At 41.1% G+C, this 20,952-nt stretch overlaps 1 protein-coding gene across 9 annotated transcripts in view; it reads right to left on the reverse strand.

Moving 5' to 3' along the window:
• The window catches only part of LOC132099039 (membrane-associated guanylate kinase, WW and PDZ domain-containing protein 2-like), a 230,025-nt gene extending 213,273 nt beyond the window's left edge, over positions 1-16,752 (reverse strand). For 4 of the 9 annotated variants that reach the window (XM_059505424.1, XM_059505422.1, XM_059505425.1 and 1 more), the window contains exon 1: positions 16,295-16,752. In XM_059505424.1, the coding sequence (XP_059361407.1) occupies positions 16,295-16,685 (391 nt within the window). In that variant the 5' untranslated portion in view covers positions 16,686-16,752. The remainder of the gene's footprint in view (positions 1-16,294) is intronic. The other 5 variants (XM_059505420.1, XM_059505419.1, XM_059505418.1 and 2 more) reach the window with 3 other exon arrangements.
• Positions 16,753-20,952: the final 4,200 nt, after the last annotated feature.

A 20,952-nucleotide genomic window follows, 5' to 3' on the forward strand; every position in this document is an offset into this window, starting at 1 on the left:
AAGTTTCTTGGGAAATTCAGTACTTTTGTGAAGGCATGCGAAAACTTTTGAAGGCAAATGCACGGTTTCTTGGGGAACGCAAAACACTTTTGCGAGAGCACTCAAAACATTTTACGAGTAAATGCAAGTTACTTTTTTGAGAACGTGAAAAGTTTTGTAAGTGAATGTGAAAACTTTTGCGAATACTTTAAAGAAGGCATGTGAAAACGTTTGAAGGCAAATGCAAGGCTTCTTGGGGAACGCAAAACACTTTTGCGAGAGCACTCAAAAGGTTTTACGAGTAAATACAAAAGTTACTTTTTTGAGAACATGAAAAGTTTTGTAAGTGAATGTGAATACTTTTGCGAATACTTTAACGAAGGCAAGCGAAAAGTTTTGAAGGCAAATGCAAAATGCAATCTTGAAAAGTCAGCCCAATATTTAGGTATCAAAGTTGTCTCTGTTTCTCCTATAATTTATAAGATAAAAACAAATCAATTAAAATGCAGCATTGTTTACACAGTAGAGCAATAAAATTAATGGGAATCCCAGATCAGTGCTTCAAATGTTATAATGTTATTGCCTGCTTCATGATTAAAAACTGTCTATATAAGGATTTGGGAAAAAATGTGTGCGAGGAAAAAAAAAAAAACCTATTGAGCTCTTAGGAGAAAGATCTGACCAGACTAGATGCTCTATGAGTTCAGAATCATATGACTGTGGTGATTATGTCATAGGGTAAAGCTTTAGATGTTGCTGTTTTTCATTGGCAGGATTTGCTGACCACAAACAGCTTGGTGCCAGAGAGATAGAAGTACTGTGAGAGAGCTAAAAGTAGAGCATGCTATGTTATTTTTTCAACTAAAGAAGCCTGCCGAAGTCTACAGTATATTCCACTGAATATGAATCTTTCTAGCCCACATGGCAACAAGAGGTGGACAGATTTTGATAAACGCCATCTTCACTGTGAAAGGGTGTGATTCATAGAAATGAATCAGACAGAAAACCATCTGCTTGAAGCTCAATTTGAGCAGATACAAATATATATATATGTATAAAAAAAACAATAAACAGTTAATTTCTAAATCAACCTTTATGTAGAAGTAAATTATTAACATCCATTATATAAAATCCTAATCTGAGAGCAAGTGGGTGAACATGTTTCATTCCAGTAACAGTAAGAATTAAGCTTGTCACATCCGCAAAGTTATTTATCATAAACGTGTACATGCTGAACAAATTACAATTACTTAAACATTGAAACACAAGAGCAGAATTTAATCGGTCCTTATTGTGCTCATTCACCATTATGAAAAGAAACTGCTGAAAATATAAAACATTCATTACATTGTGTATATATATTCAAAGAACTAGTCTGGTCCAATTGAATAAATCTTAAGTTTGAGTGCATAAAAAAGGAGCCCATCTTCATTTGTCCATGGCCTTCTGCAATTACAGTCAAAATGAATAAGATACAAACAGACTCCCTGAATCACACACACACAGACACACACATTTGTATTGATTGTGGTCAATCCTTTCCCGTGAATCATCAGTTCTTTCTCAAGCTGATTTTATTTATATCTCCTGATATCTGTCTTCTTGAAGCAAATATAAGCACACAAATAATACAGGTATACCACAAATTGAACATTAGGGGACTTTACTTTCTAGCATTTGTTTTCTTAGAAGTCTTTAAGTATTTAAAATAAAAAATAAGAATTAGTTTCCCATGCCAGTTTGTACCCTCTTACTGACCTACTGTATTTTATTACACAGGTTGTTTCTGCTAGTGATTTTGATACGCATGTAGAAACGTATGTATCCCACAATGCAATGCACACATTTTGAACTTCCATTTCAAATTTTAGCAGCCAGTTTTATTTTATTTTTTGGCTAGTGTTTTAATTTAACAACATACAATAAGCTCATGTGACAACAATGTAGAATACTACTGTTTAAATGTTAGCCTGATCAGTGCCAAATATTAGGATACAAATTCTGGCTGATAGGAAAACTTATTTCAACTCACAGTATGTCAGAAAACGTACTCGGTTACTAAACGTAACCTCGGTTCTCTCTAGAAGAGCGAACGAGTACTGCGTCTTAGCTAAGACGCTACGGGAAAAGTCTCTTTTCACGAAATACTGAAGCAAAAAATTATCCTTAATTTTGTATTTTTGTAAAGCGCATTTGCAGCAGTACACAGCCATAGGCGAGACGGCTCGTTCGCTCATTGGCTTGTTCTGCGGCAACTGCACAGCCTATCGAGCGCGGGCTGATGCAACATCAGACCAATAAGGGCGCTTCGCGCCCTTCTTGCCACTTCCCGCCGAAACGGGTGTGGCCCAACCTATAAAAGGAGCTCGAAAAGGCTGACTCACCTGATTTATTTCATCGCCGAAGCGAACCAGAGTGAATCGTACGCACGGCAGAGAACGCAGTACTCGTTCGCTCTTCTAGAGAGAACCGAGGTTACGTTTAGTAACCGAGTACGTTCTCTTACGAGAGCTCTCTCGTACTGCGTCTTAGCTAAGACGCTACGGGAACCCGATGTAAAACGCCGTGCGCGCAGGGATCACACACCGATAAACCTGAAGCAACGCCCAGGATTTACAGTGCACAGTCACCTGAGGGACTCACAGAGAGTCCGGGACAGAAAAAAGGGGGAAAAACCCTCCGTCCCATATCTAGCAGCATCCGTAGATGCGGCAATATGACATCACACAGCCGAGGCAAGGCCTGACCAATGTGGCAATGCGGGTCTTACGCAATACTGCCCATATAACAGTCGGCAGCGCCTAGCGCTCATGAATTCAGAATTCCCCTCAGGGCCCTGATTCTTCTATACCGACAGCAGCCTTGCTTGCAAGGCGGGAACCTCCAGGTTATAGAACCTGATAAATGTAGACGGCGAGGCCCAACCCGCCGCCATACATATATCCTGCAAGGAGATCCCAGTAGACCACGCCCACGACGAGGCGACGCCTCTTGTGGAGTGTGCTCTGACGCCCAACGGGCACTGAAGGCCCCTGGAAGCGTAAGCTAACGCTATGGCGTCAACTATCCATCTGGATAGAGTCTGTCTCGAAACAGCCATTCCTTTGGAACGTCCACCGAACGAGACAAATAGCTGCTCCGTCTGCCGAGAGGCAGCAGAGCGAGACACATAAGCTCTTAAAACCCTGACAGGGCAAAGAAGACTTGAGTCTCCATCCTCCCCTGACACCGGCAGGGCAGACAGGGCAATAACCTGAGCCCGAAACGGTGTGTTGAGGGATTTCGGCACATAACCGTGCCTAGGTTTGAGTATGACCCTTGAGTCATTGGGCCCAAACTCCAAGCACGACTGGCTCACCGAGAGCGCGTGCAAATCACCCACGCGCTTCACAGAAGCGAGAGCCAACAAGAATACTGTCTTGAACGACAGATGCTGAAGGCTAACCGATTGGATAGGCTCAAAAGGGGGACCCTTCAAGGCCTCCAAAACCGCCGCGAGGTCCCACATAGGGACTGACGGATGTCTGGGAGGATTCAGCCTCCTAGCTCCTCTGAGGAACCGGATGACTAAATCGTTCCTTCCTATTGACTGACCGGACGCCGTTTCAGAAAACGCCGCGATGGCCGCCACATAAACTTTGAGCGTGGATGGGGCTCTGCCCTTATCCAACAGCTCCTGTAGGAAGGAGAGGACCTCCGTCACCTCACAACTAAGGGGTGAATAACCTCGAGCTGTGCACCAGCTGGAGAACACCGACCACTTCGAGGCATACAGACGTCGTGTCGACGGAGCTCTAGCCTGAGTGATGGTATTTAGCACTCCCCCTGCGAGATCAGCGGGTAACCGTTGAGTGCCCATACATGGAGGGACCACAACTCCGGTCGAGGGTGCCAAATCGAGCCCCTGGCCTGCGAGAGGAGATCTCTCCTCAACGGTACCGGCCATGGGGCGACATCTGCTAATTGCATCAAATCTGGGAACCATGGATGGTTCTTCCAAAGAGGTGCCACAAGCAGTATTGAACATCTCGTTTCTCTCACCCGTTCTATCACGGGTGACGGGAGGGAACGCATAAAGCGGGCAGCACGGCCATTTCCGTGACAGCGCGCTTTCGTTCTTGGAAAAGAATGTGGGGCAGTGAGCGTTTCCGAGGGACGCAAAGAGGTCCACCTCCGCCATGCCAAATCTCTCCCACAACAGCCGAACTGTTTGCGGGTGTAGAGACCATTCTCCCGTAGGGACATTGCCTCTGGACAGCCTGTCTGGACCCAGATTCTGCAGTCCAGGCACATGCACCGCTCTCAGCGAGCGCACGTTGCGTTGAGCCCAAATCAGGAGGCGTTCCGTCAGCCTGTACAGGTTTCGGGACCCGAGACCGCCCTGGCGATTTATGTAGGACACCACGGACATGTTGTCCGAACGGACTACGAGGTGGTGATCCTTGATATGGGGACAAAAGCGCGTCAGCGCATTCTCCACTGCCAGCATTTCCAGGCAGTTGATATGATGGAGCTTTTCCCGTTCTGACCATAGGCCAAAGGACGGTCTGCCTTTGAGCAGCGCTCCCCATCCCGAAGTGGAGGCGTCCGTCGACACCATTTTCACACTCGGGGAAGTCCCCAGGCTTACACCTGATCGGTACCAGCCGTTCGCTGTCCAAGGTGCTAGAGCCGCAACACAGCTCTGATCGACCTTGAAATGCAGCCGGCCAGACGCCCACGCTCTGCGCGGCACCCGAGCCTTCAGCCAGAACTGCAGGGGGCGCATGCGGAGCAGGCCCAGCCGCAGAACCGGAGATGCTGAGGCCATGAAACACAGCATCTTTTGACAGTGTTTGAGCGACACAGTCGCGCCACAGCGGAAAGAACTCGCTGCACGCTGAATGCCCATCGCGCGCTGTGGTGACAGCCGCGCCGTCATGGAACACGAGTTCAGAACTATACCCAGAAACAGGATCGTCTGACTGGGGTTCAGCGAACTCTTCACCCAATTGACACTGAGGCCGAGCTTCTCGAGGTGATCGAGTAAAACGGCTCTGTGGTCCATGAGCTCCGCTCATGATCGGGCCAGAACCAGCCAGTCGTCCAAATAATTCAGCACTCGTGTGCCTCTGAGTCTAAGAGGAGCGAGCGCTGCATCCATGCACCTCGTAAGCGTACGAGGAGCTACGGACAAGCCGAATGGCAGGACTGCAAACTGGTATGCCTGGCCCTCGAAGGCGAATCTCAAATATCGCCTGTGGTTTGACGCTATCTGTATTTGAAAATATGCGTCCTTCAGATCTATTGACATGAACCAGTCCCCTCTGCGAATCTGCGCGAGGAGCTTCCTGGTCGTGAACATTTTGAAACTGTGTTTCATCAATGCCCGTTCAGCTGTCTTAGATCCAGTATGGGCCGGAGACCCCCGTCTCTCTTGGGCACCAGAAAGTATCTGCTGTACAGCCCCCCCTCGCTTTGAGACACAGGCTCTACAGCCCCTTTGCTCAACAGTTTTGATATTTCGGCCCGAAGTATGTGTGCTACTTCTGTTTTGACCGTAGTTTCGACGCGCGCTGAAAAGCACGGTGGGCGTCGAGAAAACTGTAGCGAGTAGCCTCTCTTTATAATGCCTAGCACCCAATCCGAAACCCCTGGAAGCACTGACCATGCATCTGCATGAATGGCTAAGGGCTGGATGCGAAACGCGCTCTGTTGACTGGGCAACGGCGGCGCTCGAGTGTGCTGCGCATCTGAGGCGGGGAGCGCGCTGATCACAGCGGGCAGATCGCTCTTCCTCGACCCCGTTCCGGCGCTTAACCGACTGGAGGGAGGCTGAGCGGGTCCCGTGGGACTCGATATATCTGCGAGTAACCGTGGGCTGCATGTGTGCACTTTTACCACTTTCAACTCGCTGTCTGCCTGTGCAGAATGTACGTGCACGGGTCTCATTTTTACAGAAGCCCCGCGCCGTATGTGACATAGTGTATGTGGGCACTGGGAAGTGGGCACGTTTACTATGCGGCGCGCTCGACCGATCTGTGTCGATCTTATGTGCGCTAGCCCTGTGTGCAGGGCTGTGCTTACATGTGGAGATGGGCACTGGGTAGTGGGCATCGTCACTGCATTTATAGCACCATCGGCCGTGGCCGGACGAGCATGCACGGGTTTCGTTTTTACAGAAACCACATGACGTGTGTGACATAGTAATTGTGGGCACTGAGGGGTGGGCACGTTTACTATGCAGTGTGCGCGACCGACTTGAGTCGACATTATGGGCGCAGGCCCTGTGTGCAGGGCTATGCTTACATGTGGAGATGGGCACTGAGGAGTGGGCATCGTCACTACATTTATAGCACCATCGGCCATGGCCAGACGAACGTGCACGGGTTTCGTTTTTACAGAAACCACATGACGCGTGTGACATAGTGATTGTGGGCACTGAGGAGTGGGCACGTCAACTATGTAGTGCGCGTGATCGACTTGAGTCGCTTTTATAGGCGCGAGCCCTGTGTGAAGGGCTGTGCTTATATGCGGAGATGGGCACTGAGCAGTGGGCATCGTCACTACATTTATAGCACCATCGGCCGTGGCCGGGACACCAGAAATTACACCTTTTTCGGGAAATATCTGGGTAGCCGTGATAACGGTTTTCGTGTGCAGGCAAGCGGGCAACCGTACAGGCTTGCGTATTGCAAACAACGCTGAAACAGTCACAATCTCTGGAAACTGAAACAGCGGCGCGCTTCGGTGACAGCCCGGCCGCAGCGGAACTCGTACACCGGCGCTTCGATGAAGCAGCCATCGTGTGTAGTGCCGACGCAGCGTCATGCAGCATGCGTAGATGGCTTTCCCAGGATGGCTTCGGGGCTCCCGGCCTCACCGTAATCCTCTGCCGCGGTCCCCGCGGCGCGGGGCGACGGCCAGTAGAGCGAGAACGGGGGTCTCGAGCTGCGTTGCTGAAGCTGTTGTGATAACGGCTTTTGTGTGCAGGCAAGCGGGCAACTGTGCAGGCTTGCGCATTGCAGAAAACGCTGAGACAGTCACAATTCCTGGAACTGAAACAGCGGCGCGCTTGGGTGAGAGCTCGGCCACAGCGGAACTCGTACACCTGCGCTTCGATGAAGCAGCCATCGTTAGTAGTGCCGACGCAGCGCCACACAGGAGGCTTTAGATGGCAACACCGCTTTTGCCGCCGTCCAGCAGAGGGCGGACAAAGGTGCGTCGCTATCGCCTGTTCCACCGGCGGAAGTGAGTGGTAGTTCCTGTTTTTAGCATCATCAGTGTGGAGAATGCTAGTGAGACAGACGAACGAGTTCGTGCTGAATATGGAGCGTTCCAAGCCTTCGCCACCTCTTCGTGAAGCTCAGGAAGAAATGAGGCGGGCTTTGAGAAGTACGCTCATCCGAAAAGGAAATACCATCCAGCCGGGAACGAGAGGGGGGGGCGCTGGTGCAAACCACTCGCGGCCGAGACACATCGCGGCCAACACGAGCATTCGCCCCGGCTCCTTCTCGATGTCAGCTCGTCTGCTGGGCTTCTGAGCAGAAGGCGCGAGATCCTCGGAGCTCGCCCAGCCCTCACTGCCCGAAGCCAGCAGAGAGCGCGTGTCCTCTTCCCCCGACGCGGCCCTGAGATCGACTTCCTCGGACGACGCGCCGGCAAACAGCGGGCGCTGCCCACCGGGAAGCGATGCAGGGGGGGGCCGGTGAAGCAGGGCGAACCGGCGAGCTCGGTTGAGCTGAAGACGGTTCCGGAATCCGCTGGAAGCGATGCTTTTACGGCGCCTCAGCGCAGCGGAGAATGCAGGCTCAGAGAAAAAGGCCAGGCGAGTCCTCAGAGTCACCATGGCAACAGCTCGCAGTGGGGGCATCCGCCGTCAGCGAGCGAGCGCTGCATGATCTTCACCCAGGCAGGAGACACAGATGACGTACCGGTCTCCCTCGCTGAGTGGGGCTCTGACGAGCCGCAGGAAGGCATCTTAAAAAAGACGCGAGCTCTTTTACGAGTGTGTGTCGCAGGGCGAACACACACACACACATAAAGAACAGCTTGTATATAACAGGATTGAAAGGATATAGGCGCCGGATAGCGCAGCAGGAACGGCAATGGAAGGCGGCGATGCCAGCAGCTTCAGAATGGCTCGTCCTGCTGATGTGCTTTCTCAGACGGCGCTTGCTTCCTCCGTGATCCAGCGTGAGCTTCGCTGAAGAGATGAAAAATCAGGTGAGTCAGCCTTTTCGAGCTCCTTTTATAGGTTGGGCCACACCCGTTTCGGCGGGAAGTGGCAAGAAGGGCGCGAAGCGCCCTTATTGGTCTGATGTTGCATCAGCCCGCGCTCGATAGGCTGTGCAGTTGCCGCAGAACAAGCCAATGAGCGAACGAGCCGTCTCGCCTATGGCTGTGTACTGCTGCAAATGCGCTTTACAAAAATACAAAATTAAGGATAATTTTTTGCTTCAGTATTTCGTGAAAAGAGACTTTTCCCGTAGCGTCTTAGCTAAGACGCAGTACGAGAGAGCTCTCGTAAGAGAACCTATAAATAATCGATTAATTATATACATTTTTGTTTAAATAATATATTGTGTGACAATGTGGCTACTGTTTAAAGATTAAACATTGTACACTATTAGGAATACACCTATATTTTAATTAACCTAAATTATAATAGACCGATAAGATTAGCCCAAAAATTAAAAAAAATGTTATGCCCAGTAAACAATAAAAATGTAAATTATACATATATATATATATATATATATATATATATATATATTATAACTATTTGTTTTAATAAATTAAAACACACACACACACACCTCTAAAATCATTTGTTTTAAATGCTGTTGATTTATGCATCACAATAATATAAGGCACAGTTAGAAATGTATATTTGCTAAAGATGACATTTAACATTGTTATAAGATTATTAATGTTTTTTAGGCAAATAAAACAGAGGATGTTTAAGAGATTTAGTTAGAGACGTCTAACACATTTCTAATAAATGTATTATATTTTTTTTAAAAAACTCTAATATTAGACTATAACTGACATAACATTGACATATTGTGCATACCTGTAAAAAAAAAAAACAGGTCATTTTCAGTGCACACAGTTGTAAAGTATGAAGTATGCTACAATTCTAAACAAAGCCTTCATTTTCACAGTATGCAAGAAAAATCATATTTCCCATGACACTTCTGGCACACAGTTTTGCTAAACCATTATCTTCAGTCAGATGCCAAACAGTTATGCACTAAAAAGCACCCACACTCTCATTGAGAGTTTTAGAAATTAATTAGTTTCAAGCTTTAGGAATAGCAAATTAAAGCAGAGGACTGCAGATCCTTGAGTGACAGCCTCATGAGGAAACATGAATCACCAACCACAAATACAACCGCACAATAGCTTTCCTTAACAAACATGCTTCTCAGAGGAAGCTCCACTCAAAATGATCCGTCTCTCTCTACAACACTGCTCATCGCTGATATCCAGCAACACGAGACACAAAAGATATGATGCTGCTTGACTCAGACATACCTCTCCCAGAACTGGGATCAGATCTCTTGGCTGTGAAACAGTTTTCTCCATGTCTGTCACAGTAACGGACGTGGTGACATGGAGACTTGCATATCTTACAAGATGAAAGTTCCACTCGAAGTAAACTGTTCAAACTCAAGTACTGCAAAATGTCTTTCTCTGCAGGTGATTTCATTTGAAGTGAAATAAAATCGACCCAAATGTACCTGCTAATCGAATAAATTCAGACCGATGAATCATACGTCCTTGAGCAAGGGTACGTGAACATGCAGACAGCCATGGAGGAGTGATAAATTGGCATGACTATAAAAGAATCAATGGAGCTTAACACACACACACACACACACACACACACACACACACACACTGTGTATCTATCTATCTATCTATCTATCTATCTATCTATCTACCTATTGTACTAGTCCTAGTAATATAACTTCTTACACATTCACTCTGTATGATGCCAAAAAGTAACATAAGTCAAGTGTTTTCAAATCAAGTGTCAGTGCAAACACCTGGCAGAAAATCTTCTTGATTTGTTGGCTCACTCAGACACGCTCTTACTGGAGTAACCTTTATTCACTTAAGATTCACTCTCACACAAATACTACAGCAGCCACAAACAAATTATAGGCAAACCCAATAAGCCACTGAGAAATCACCCAGAGACCTCATTCAATGCAAAGTGACTTTAACAGGATATTCAGTTAAGACACATAGTATTGCATGGAGTGATTCTTGGCGAGATTACATTGTACTTAGAGAAGTTCCATTAAATGAAAACCTTTTTTTTTTTTTTTTTTACTTTTTTTTTATTATTATTATTAATTAAAATACATCATTAAAAGTACATCATACAAAATTAACCAATCTTAAAAAAATGCTTAAAAATATAGATTCATTCATTAGAAAACTGTATTTAAACATGCAAGATCCCATTGTATTTATGTATATGTAGGCGGTAGAATACTTCTCATAATTCTGCAATATTTACCGCAAAGCTGCTTATTTCAAACTTTTTTTATTAATATATTAAATTAAATATGATATGTGTGTTCTTCATTAGTTCTTTAGTAAAAAACTAATAAAAAAAACAATGTGGTTATTGATTTTTAAATACTATTTAATGATTTAATTTAATTAATTTGTATATATAATTGTATATATACAATAAGTGTTTTATATATATATATATATATATATATATATATATATATATATATAGATATATATATAGAGAGAGAGAGAGAGAGAGGGAGGTAACACTTTACAATAAAGTTCATTAGTTAACATTATTAACCACTTTAGTTAACATGAACTAACAATGAATACTTCTACAGCATTTATTAATCTTAAGTGATGTTAATTTCAGCATTTACTAATGCATTATTAAAATCAAAAGTTGTCCTTGTTAACAATAATTAATGCACTGGGAATTAACATGAACTAACAATGAATTTTCATTAACTGACATTAACAAAGATTAACAATTACTGTAATAAATGTGTTGTTCATTGTTTGTTCATTATAGTTCATACTAATAGACGAATAGAATGAACTAATAGAACTTTATTGTAAAGTGTTATATATTAGTGGTGTGAAAAGTACTAATGTCAGTACCAGTAGGTACTGAAATGTAAAAAAAGTGACGAGACCAGCATTTCACGTGTGTCATAGATATGTTAACAATGATCATCATTTCACACTCTTCACCTCATTCATTTCACTTCATTTCACAGTGCTCACAGAGATACACACGGGAGCGCTTGAAAGCCGCGTCTATCAGTGGATCCCTAATATATCTGCTCATTGATGGATCCGCTGATAGATGTGACTCCCTTGAGAGAACCTCCCACTTGAACGAAAAGTGCAAATCTATGGAGAGGAAATGTTAAAGGGCAACGACTTTCCATTATCACAAACTCCAACCCCTCTCATGGGCGTTGCACCATGCAGACTGACAATAAGTAAAGTGCTGAGGGTGAAAGACAATTTCAGATCAGCAGAGGTCCAGTATTCCCTTACCACTGCTGGATTTCTGGGTGACTGCATGCACATCATTACTACATGAGCACCAGGATGCCATGCATTCACCTGGGAGACACAACCCGGATAGATTTATGACAAGACAAGCCTTCATGGGTGAGCTGCTATAGAGATTGAGGATACATCGCTCTCATTTTACTTTCACTTTCACTTTCGAGATTCGCGATCACAAGGACTCTATAGGGGCTGACAGTACTTACCACACATTTGACAATATAGGTGCTTGTCATTGGTCCTCAGGATCTGCAAATCATTTGACGAATCAAATCATTGGAGGAACACCCCTCCTCCCGCCCCCCATGTCATCGTCCATCACAATGTTTCATTATAGACATCGCCCGACCATAATACACACATATTCACTACCATAATGCCAGGGTGTTGCTATCTGGTGGCTATGGTGTTCTGAATGGTATCTAGAGAGCCTTGCTAGGGGTTTGATAGGTTGTTCTTGTTTATTTCTAGGTGGTTGCTAACCTGATGAAATCTAAAAATATATCAAAAGTTAAGTCACTGCTTCAATGTAAGTCTTAGTTTTATCATTCACCACCAGTTTAAAATCAATTCTAATGGCTTTTCAAGTAATTGTATTTGTGAATGAAACTTTTTGAAAAACAAATTTTTAACAGTCTTCTCTTTCTCAAAATTACAGCGTAATACAATTAATGACAAAAAGTCATGATGACAACAAAATTTTGACTTTTATGTCATAATAGGTATCTCAATTTTGAAAATCATGCTTTAGTAAATTATAACATAAAAGTCATAATTCTAAATTTTCAACTCATAGTTTGGTACTATTTATTTAATAATTTAGACTTTTTTGTCTCATTATGACTGAAAATCATGGTTTGCTAAATCACAATTATGAGGTAAAAGTCTTAATAAGTTTGACTTTTATGTCATAGTTATGACTTTTTATTTCATGACTTAATATCTCAATTTTGAAAATTGTGCTTTGGTAAATTATACTGTAATTGTAAGATAAAAAGTCATAATTATGACTTTTTACCTCAACATTTCAACCTTTTATCTCCATATGAATTAGTATCTCATAATTTTGAAAAGCTTGCTTTCATAAATCATAATTATGACATAGTCACAATAATGATGTAGTATTTCATAGACATTTATAATTATAACTTAATACATTTTGTATAATAATTATATCTTTTTATGTCATGACTGTGATTAACCAGAGCATGATTTTTTTCCCTATATATTCCATATAAACAACATATGAACAAAATTAAATAGTTCACGAATTTAAAAAAAAAATGAAGTTTTTTTTTAACTTAAATTCACTTAACTATAACTTTAATTCATTTAACTATAACTTTAATTCACTTAACTATAACTTTAATTCATTTAACTATAACTTTAATTCACTTAACTATAACTTTAATTCATTTAACTATAACTTTAATTCAATGGTTCAGTGACTCACGAAAGTTACTTGTTTCCACCTACTGATTTAGCAGTATAAGTATAACCTGCAGAAATGACCAGTAAATTAAATTGAACTGATGTTTTTGATATACAGGTTCAAAATCAAGCCACTGAAATATAAATAAATAAAAAAAATTCACACCACTGGTTTCGAGTCCATTCGCTTAAAGTAATTGTACACCTCTTTCTTAAAAAGCTACAAGATTTGAACTATCATTGCGGTAAGTAACACAAAGGCCACAGGACGGGCCGTTTCTTTTTAGTCAGTCTGGTGAAACAGATCTAAACTCATGCCAAACTGAAGTCCCTAGGTTTATAGATGCCACAGCCGCACTTCATGCATGATGTCATGCTTTCCGTTTGCTGTGGTGCCGGCTCCATCACAAGGCTTTTTTTTCTAAAAGAAATATTTCTGGTTAAGCTCACCAACCCCCATGAGCTGAGTAGCAGAAAATGTGCACTTGCTATCGGCGATGTCACATCCTGGTTACCCCTTGGTGTGGTTTAAACAAGCATGTGGCCTACCGCTGGCCCTGAACGGTTTATGAAAGTGGCTGGTCAGGCAGTGGGTGGAGAGAGGAACATGAAACACAGAGTCCAGGGTCAGAGAATACAGGAAACAGGAAAGAAAATATCCAGAAGCGTTGTGCATTAACCCATCAATTCAGCTGGCATGATTATAATTACATCTCCTAATCTGAAATTAAATTTACAATTATAACTAGCGGCTGAGAGCTGATAATTTATGTCAACCTCATATCATCCTACCTCAAGGGGATGAATGAAACATGAATACAATAATGTGCTGTGCCATAATTATAATATGTAACAAAACTCCGTTTAAAGGTCGGCTTGCAGCACTTGAAAGTAATATAAAAAATGATTCTGTCAACCGGTCTTGCTGATAACTCAAAACCCAGACATCAAAAAGTTGGCCAGGTCATCCCGGGAGGCTGTGTAAATGTGTGTGTGTGTGCGTTTCACAACCTGTTATTTCACAGATGAATGCTACAGACATCTCATCTTAGGGTACTTACCTAGGCATCTGACCATATCGACCACAGTTCTGTGTCTGCCCTACTACTGTGTCCAATGAATATCAAGTAGGCCCCTGCTACTGCACTCCAGAAAGAAAAATATTACATGAAACGCTTCGATAGAAATTCTAACTTTTTTAACTATGTGTATGAAGACATTGACACTATATATAGCACACACACACACACACACACACACACACACAAGCAGTCTCTTTGTTTTCATAATGATTTAGCGTATCATAATCTCATTGCATTACTTAAATAATAATGAAAAACCTCATAATTAGTAGTTATGTCAAAAAATGTGAAATAATAGGATTTTTTTTTTTTAATGGATTAACTATGACTTAATCATGACTTAAAGTCTCAATGGAATAATTCTCATTATAAGTAAATAAGATAATAATAATAATGTTAATAATAGATTTTTCATTATTATGAAAGTTCCTTATTATTATGAGATGTTAAGTCATAATTATGAGAAAGTGTATCATTTTTAATTTGTTTTTCTACTTTTATGTAATGGAAAACAACACTTGACAACCAACTCATATCAATATTACAAACATTAGGCTATATATGACTTTTCATTTCAAAATTTGATAAAAAAGCAAGATTATTCTCATCTTTATAAGATCTTAAGTCATTATTATGAGAAAGTTACTGATTATTATGAAAGAGTAGGCTAAGTCATTATTAAAAGAATGTTTCTCATTATTATGACTTGAATGCTGGGACAGAACCAGGCTTCCGAAGTCCACAGAACTGTTTCAGGAATAAATGTTAAAGAAAAGAAGTCAAATTTACCAAATTCTACATTATTCCTGTTCATTCTACTTTCAATATAATATATAATAAGTTTCTTCTTATTGTGAAATATTACCTTCATTATTTTGAGAACTTTCTTTTTATTATCAGATGTTAAGGAAGTATTATGAGAAATTTCTGAATGTCATGAGATGCTCATTATAATGGCACATTAACTCATAATTATTATGAGAAAATATCTAAATATAATTAGATTGCTGAGTCACAATTATAAAAATAGTCCTCAGAAAATTTCAGGTGGGGGAAAAAAAAACATTGTTACTGTTGTTTCATTTTTATTTCTAGAATACTGAGATACTGTATTGTCTAAGATACTGTATACAGGTTGGAAAGTATTAGATTAGACTTGATTATTTTATTGTAATACAATACATTTTGAATAAAAATAAATAAAATTAAAAAATACATACATTTTATACATATTTGTTAAAAAAATAAAAATAAAAACTGTCAGAAAGGGGTCCTTTTCATGGGATCGTCATAATTGTGGGTTCCTTAGGAGCAAATATTTCTAACCAATTGCTCTAGAAGACATTTACAGATGCAAGGTTTTAAAATGCAAAAAAATGCAAAAAACAAAAACAGCTTGTCAAAGGAAAGGAATGCCACGCTCACATGCTCAACCAGTCATCTTCAAGAAGCTAAATTGCTTACAATTATGGGTCTGTAACTAAAGAGAAAGGACAAGCCACTTTGTCTAACTAAACTGGCATCATTCATGACAATGTGATTGTGAGGTTCAGATACAGGCCTTCTGGGAAAATAGTTATGTCATGATGTATTTCGGAACCGTGGCACACCCACAAAAACCGGATTACAGTCTGATAACAAAACCTAAGCTGAAGGATAACGGAAAGATAACCCTTCGGTGTCAACAAAGAAGATCAATTTAAGTAAATGTAGCAAGAAGTTTACAAACATTGAACAGTATACGGTGATATGGTAAACGTGACGATGACGCAACATCAGCAACAGGACGCGCTCCTGTACCGAAGGACACGCCCCCTTTTCCAGAAACACAGTAACTCCGCGTCCGTGGCAACGAACCGACTTTCACACGCGAGTCCAAGCAGTTGTGAAAGTCCAACAACACCAGCCCTTTCTTCTTATGTTACATTTGGATGCAATGTGACACACGGGACACGCAAAACTTCACGCTCACGTGAAAATACGTTTACAAACAGGTGTAATCTTACAGATGTTGTTTACCACGGTGATCTGCCATAATCGCATGGTTCCTATGTTTATTAGCCTACAATAAAAGTGTTGTAACTTGCTGAAAATAAATAAGTAGACCAGCCTTAGCTTTATATGTTTAACAACATTAAAAACTTAATAAATAAAAGTCAGAAGCACAATAACTAAGTATGCCAAACCCGGTCAAATTTGGGCACTTTTAATTAACTTTACATGTAGATGAATGTTAAACTGACCTTGCTTGACACACTTGAGGCGGACAGGGTCTTTGCAGTGTCTGACCACAGCCCACACATCCCTGATGGTCAGTCCGGCCACTGGAGTATCATTGACCTCCAGAAGGAGCTCGTCCTGGTGCAGTCTGCGCCTGTCCGGTTTCACCTCTCCAATCACGGGGAACTGTCCATTCTCCGCGCCTCCCTGCAGCTCGAACCCGAGATCCACGCTCGGACCCCTCAATAACACAACCTCGTGGACTCTGTTAGTCCAGTGACTTTTCTTCTTCAGGCTTTTGGACATGTTTGGAGTTGTTAATGCGACAGGAGAGCAGCCAAAAAAGCGCGTAATCCGTTCAGTCGGCTCATTAAAGTTGCACGATCCGTCTCTGTGGATGGTAAGAGTCTCCATATCAGCAGAAGATCCACGGCAGCCTCTTTAAAACTGCTGCACTAACAGTGATGTCCGACTCGCGCGGTTCTTTTTGATGACTCGTCCAAACCAACCAACTCGCTAACCGTGTGTGAATCATTCGGCTGTAAGGTGAACTTTGAGCGTAAATAACGCAAGTAAAGTAAACCATTACAAGTTTACAGCAGTAAGTTAAACGAAAACAGTGTGGTTGACATTTCATTAAAGAATCATTATAAAATAATTTCATTAAATACGATTTTCACACACACACACACACACACACACACACACACACACACACACACACACACACACACACACACACACTAAATAAATACCCCAAATGCTGCGTGGAGACTGTTGGATGACTAGAATTCGGTAAATTGTTTTTAGACGGTTCTTTGATACTTTATACACTTCAAAACGACCCAAATGGACTTATATGTTTGCAGCAAATCAAACAATGAATCAAATGAATCAAATGAACCGAAGATAAACGAAGCGTCAGCACGAATCGATTCGCTTACGTGACTCGGACTTCCTAACGCTGCACTTGAGTGAGTGAATCCAAACTGCTCAGGAAACTGAAACGGATGTGATGTGAGGAGGAGGAGAGAAGAGACGCTTCCCGCTGGAGAAGAGAAATTACAAGGAAAAAAAAAGAAAGGAAGAAAGTAACGGAACTTTCAGCCCGGGGCGATTTTTCCATTATAAACGACTGCTGTGCCGCCTCCTGGAGAAAATGTAAAATGGAACTCAGTCTGGGATAAAGTTATACTTTTTTTCTGTAGCCTACTGCTGTAGGCCAAGGAACACAGTTTTAAACACAGGGACAGGAGACAACACTTTGATAACTTTGATAAACAAGTAATTCACAAACACAGCCTGTCTGTGACAAGATTTACATTAATAGCCTATAGCCTAATTAATGTGTGTGTAATGCTATAAATATTATTTGAAACTAACGCATAAAGACTATAATATAATAATTTGTTTTATTCATAATTTTATAATGTTATACACAAAATCACATATTAATTGCCAAGCTGACCCAATAATGGAAATTCTGTCCTCTCTGACTTTTTATCATGTGTAAAAAAATAAAATAAAATAAAATAAAATAAAATAAATAAATAAATAAATAAATAAATAAATAAATAAATAAATAAATAAATAAATAAATAAATAAATAAATATATATATATATATATATATATATATATATATATATATATATATATATATATATATATGATATATATATGATATATATATATATATATATGATATATGATATATGATATATATGATATATATATATATATATATGATATATATATGATATATGATATATGATATATGAAGGGGAAGTCGTGGCCTAATGGTTAGAGAGTCGGACTCCCAATCGAAAGGTTGTGAGTTCGAGTCCTGGGCCGGCAGGAATTGTGGGTGGGGGGAGTGCATGTACAGTTCTCTCTCCACCCTCAATACCACGACTTAGGTGTCCTTGAGCAAGGCATCGAACCCCCAACTGCTCCCCGGGCGCCGCAGCATAAATGGCTGCCCACTGCTCCGGGTGTGTGCTCACAGTGTGTGTGTGTGTGTTCACTGCTCTGTGTGTGTGCATTTCGGATGGGTTAAATGCAGAGCACAAATTCTGAGTATGGGTCACCATACTTGGCTGAATGTCACTTCACTCACTTCACTCACTCACTCACTCACTTATATATATATATATATATATATATATGTATGTATGTATGTATATCACTGCATACTGTATAGAATAGAATAGAATTTATTGTCCTATCTCTGGAAAATTCATCTTGGACAACCATGACATGCCCAGTACTCAACATTAAACTCACATAGCACAAAAAGCTACAGTATACCAATATGATATGACAGTTATAACAGTAAATTGTTTTATTTTATTATTATGATTATTGTTGTTGTTTGATATATGTTGTTATATTTAGTAACTTGTAGATCTTCCTTCAGCAGCAAAACCACCAAAGATACTCTGTAGTTGCTTATAAGACATCTAATTTAACAGAACTCTTTATGGTATTGTGTGATTGGAGTCATTGAGTCAAAGCTTGAAGTCATGAACTGAACTCCCTGAAAAATGTCTTTAATGTCTTTAAAGCAAACAGTGCTAATCATGTAGATGTGGCAGTGGGACGTCTATCCTGTAGCATGGTTATGAACATGAGTGTCTGTCAGCAGTGAGGTCCATGCCCGCTAAGACTTGAAAGCCTTAGTGATCTGAAACTAAGAAGACGACATGCCTCCGCTCTGTGGCCTGACTGAACTTACACTGCACTTGATGTTTGACAGTTCAGCTAAGGTTTGGGGTTGGTATGTAGTGACCTTTTTCTTCTAATGAAAATGTTCTTCATTTTGGCACAAAATCTAAACTTTTGCCTCAACTGTCCACAGAATATTTTCCCAGAAACTGAACAACCAGGTAACACTGAGACGTGTCTAAATATTTTTTTTAGACAGCAGTAGCTTCCGTAATGCTGTCCTTGTTGTCCCTGTTGTTGTTGTTGTTGTTGTTTTTTTAGGTCTTTTGCTGTTATTTTTAAGGTTCCTTCACACCTCTTTTAGGATTTCCTGGTGTGTTGATTCATGAACACCCAGGTCCTTAGCAATGCTTTTGTAGTCTTTTCCAGTGTTTTTAAGCTTTTGATCAAGGCATGATTCATACTATCCAACCTTTCCTGAGAATATATATGCAACTAACCTTTTTGGGCTTTATTTTAAAGGGCAGAGCATATGTCCAAGCCACACTTCCAATCTCATCTCCTTAATTGACTCCAATTAGCTATTTGAAAAGTTGTAACGTGTAAAATTGTAACTGTGATTTGAAGTCCAGACCATATTTTATGAGTAATTAAATGTGTAAATTGGGAAATATTCAAAGGCTTCACAAACATATTCTTGCAACCTTATGCCTATATATGCATAACCATATCATGGCACTACAATTATTTTAATCTTGTGCAAAGCAGTTTTTCTTATTAGAGCACCAGGTTTTCAAGTAGATTAGTTAAAGAGCAACACAACATAATTTTATGATCAAACGAGGTTGAAACCAAGCTAAATGAGTTTAAGTTATTATTTGTTTTGCTATAATCAATCATCACACGAACTTGCGACACTAGTCAGCACTTTGTCTTTTTTAAGACAGTTCCCCTGAGTCGCTTCAGAAATATTATTACAGGCCATACTGGGAAGACTCCCTTAATCTGTTAAACAGCCAAGATGGCTTATTTCACTGATATCTGCATGTACAGATATCCCTGTCTTCTATTCTCAGACTTTATTTGATAAGATAACAGAACGCATGCCGAAAATGAACTGAAGTGAATGATGGTGTACCACATGCAGGCTTATAAGTTTCCTTCTTACTGAAAGGAATACTTTAGGATGATGCTAAGGTAACTTTAGCTGATGTTTAGATGAAGGAAAATGGCCAATACTGTGACCTTCGCTGCCTGAGACGGAGGAGCAGCTCTCTACATTCCACAGATGGGAGTTTACAGACAGCGAGCGGGAGAGGGCAAGCAGAGGAGGGTGTTTTGACAAGGAGGTTTTAAACAAGTTTAGGAATTCCCTGAGCATGGCAAAAGGATATTAAGGAGTTGGTGCACATAAAGTCATGTCCACCAAAAAGACGCAATAAGCAATTAAGCCAATCACACGAGTAAGCAGATATTCACACAGAATGCATTTAAAATCTTGAGACACAGGACAGTGGAATGGGAAAAAATGCACGGTTTTGAGTCATATTTTAATGCTTGAAATGCACTGCCAGATTTCAGAGTCAGTCTGCAGATTTTGGGCATCCAGTGTTGACAGATTTCATAGAAAATCACATAGTGTATGATGGACACAGACTGCTGCTGATTTTTTAGCTTAAGACTATGATTCTGTCCAGGATATTAAATATGTTTGATATTTTGAGTCGATTTTGGAACACACATTGACATCATTTGTCATGTGTCAGTGTGTGATTCTCAGTCATTTACGATGCCCAGTTTTTCTCTGTAATCATTTACAAAATTAGAAAATGTATGATTGCCTAGTGTTTTAAAAATTGGTTCACATTTGAAAAGTCACGTAGTAGTGGTTTTAAAGGGTTTGTTCACCTGAGAATGAAAATTCGTCCATCTTCTACTCACCCTCGAAGCATCCTAGGTGTATGTGACTTTCTTCTTTCTTCTGAACTGTTGGCAACAAACACCCGCTTACCCCC

This window comes from Carassius carassius, chromosome 22 (genome assembly GCF_963082965.1).
Source record: "Carassius carassius chromosome 22, fCarCar2.1, whole genome shotgun sequence".
Classification (NCBI taxonomy): Eukaryota; Metazoa; Chordata; class Actinopteri; order Cypriniformes; family Cyprinidae; genus Carassius; species Carassius carassius.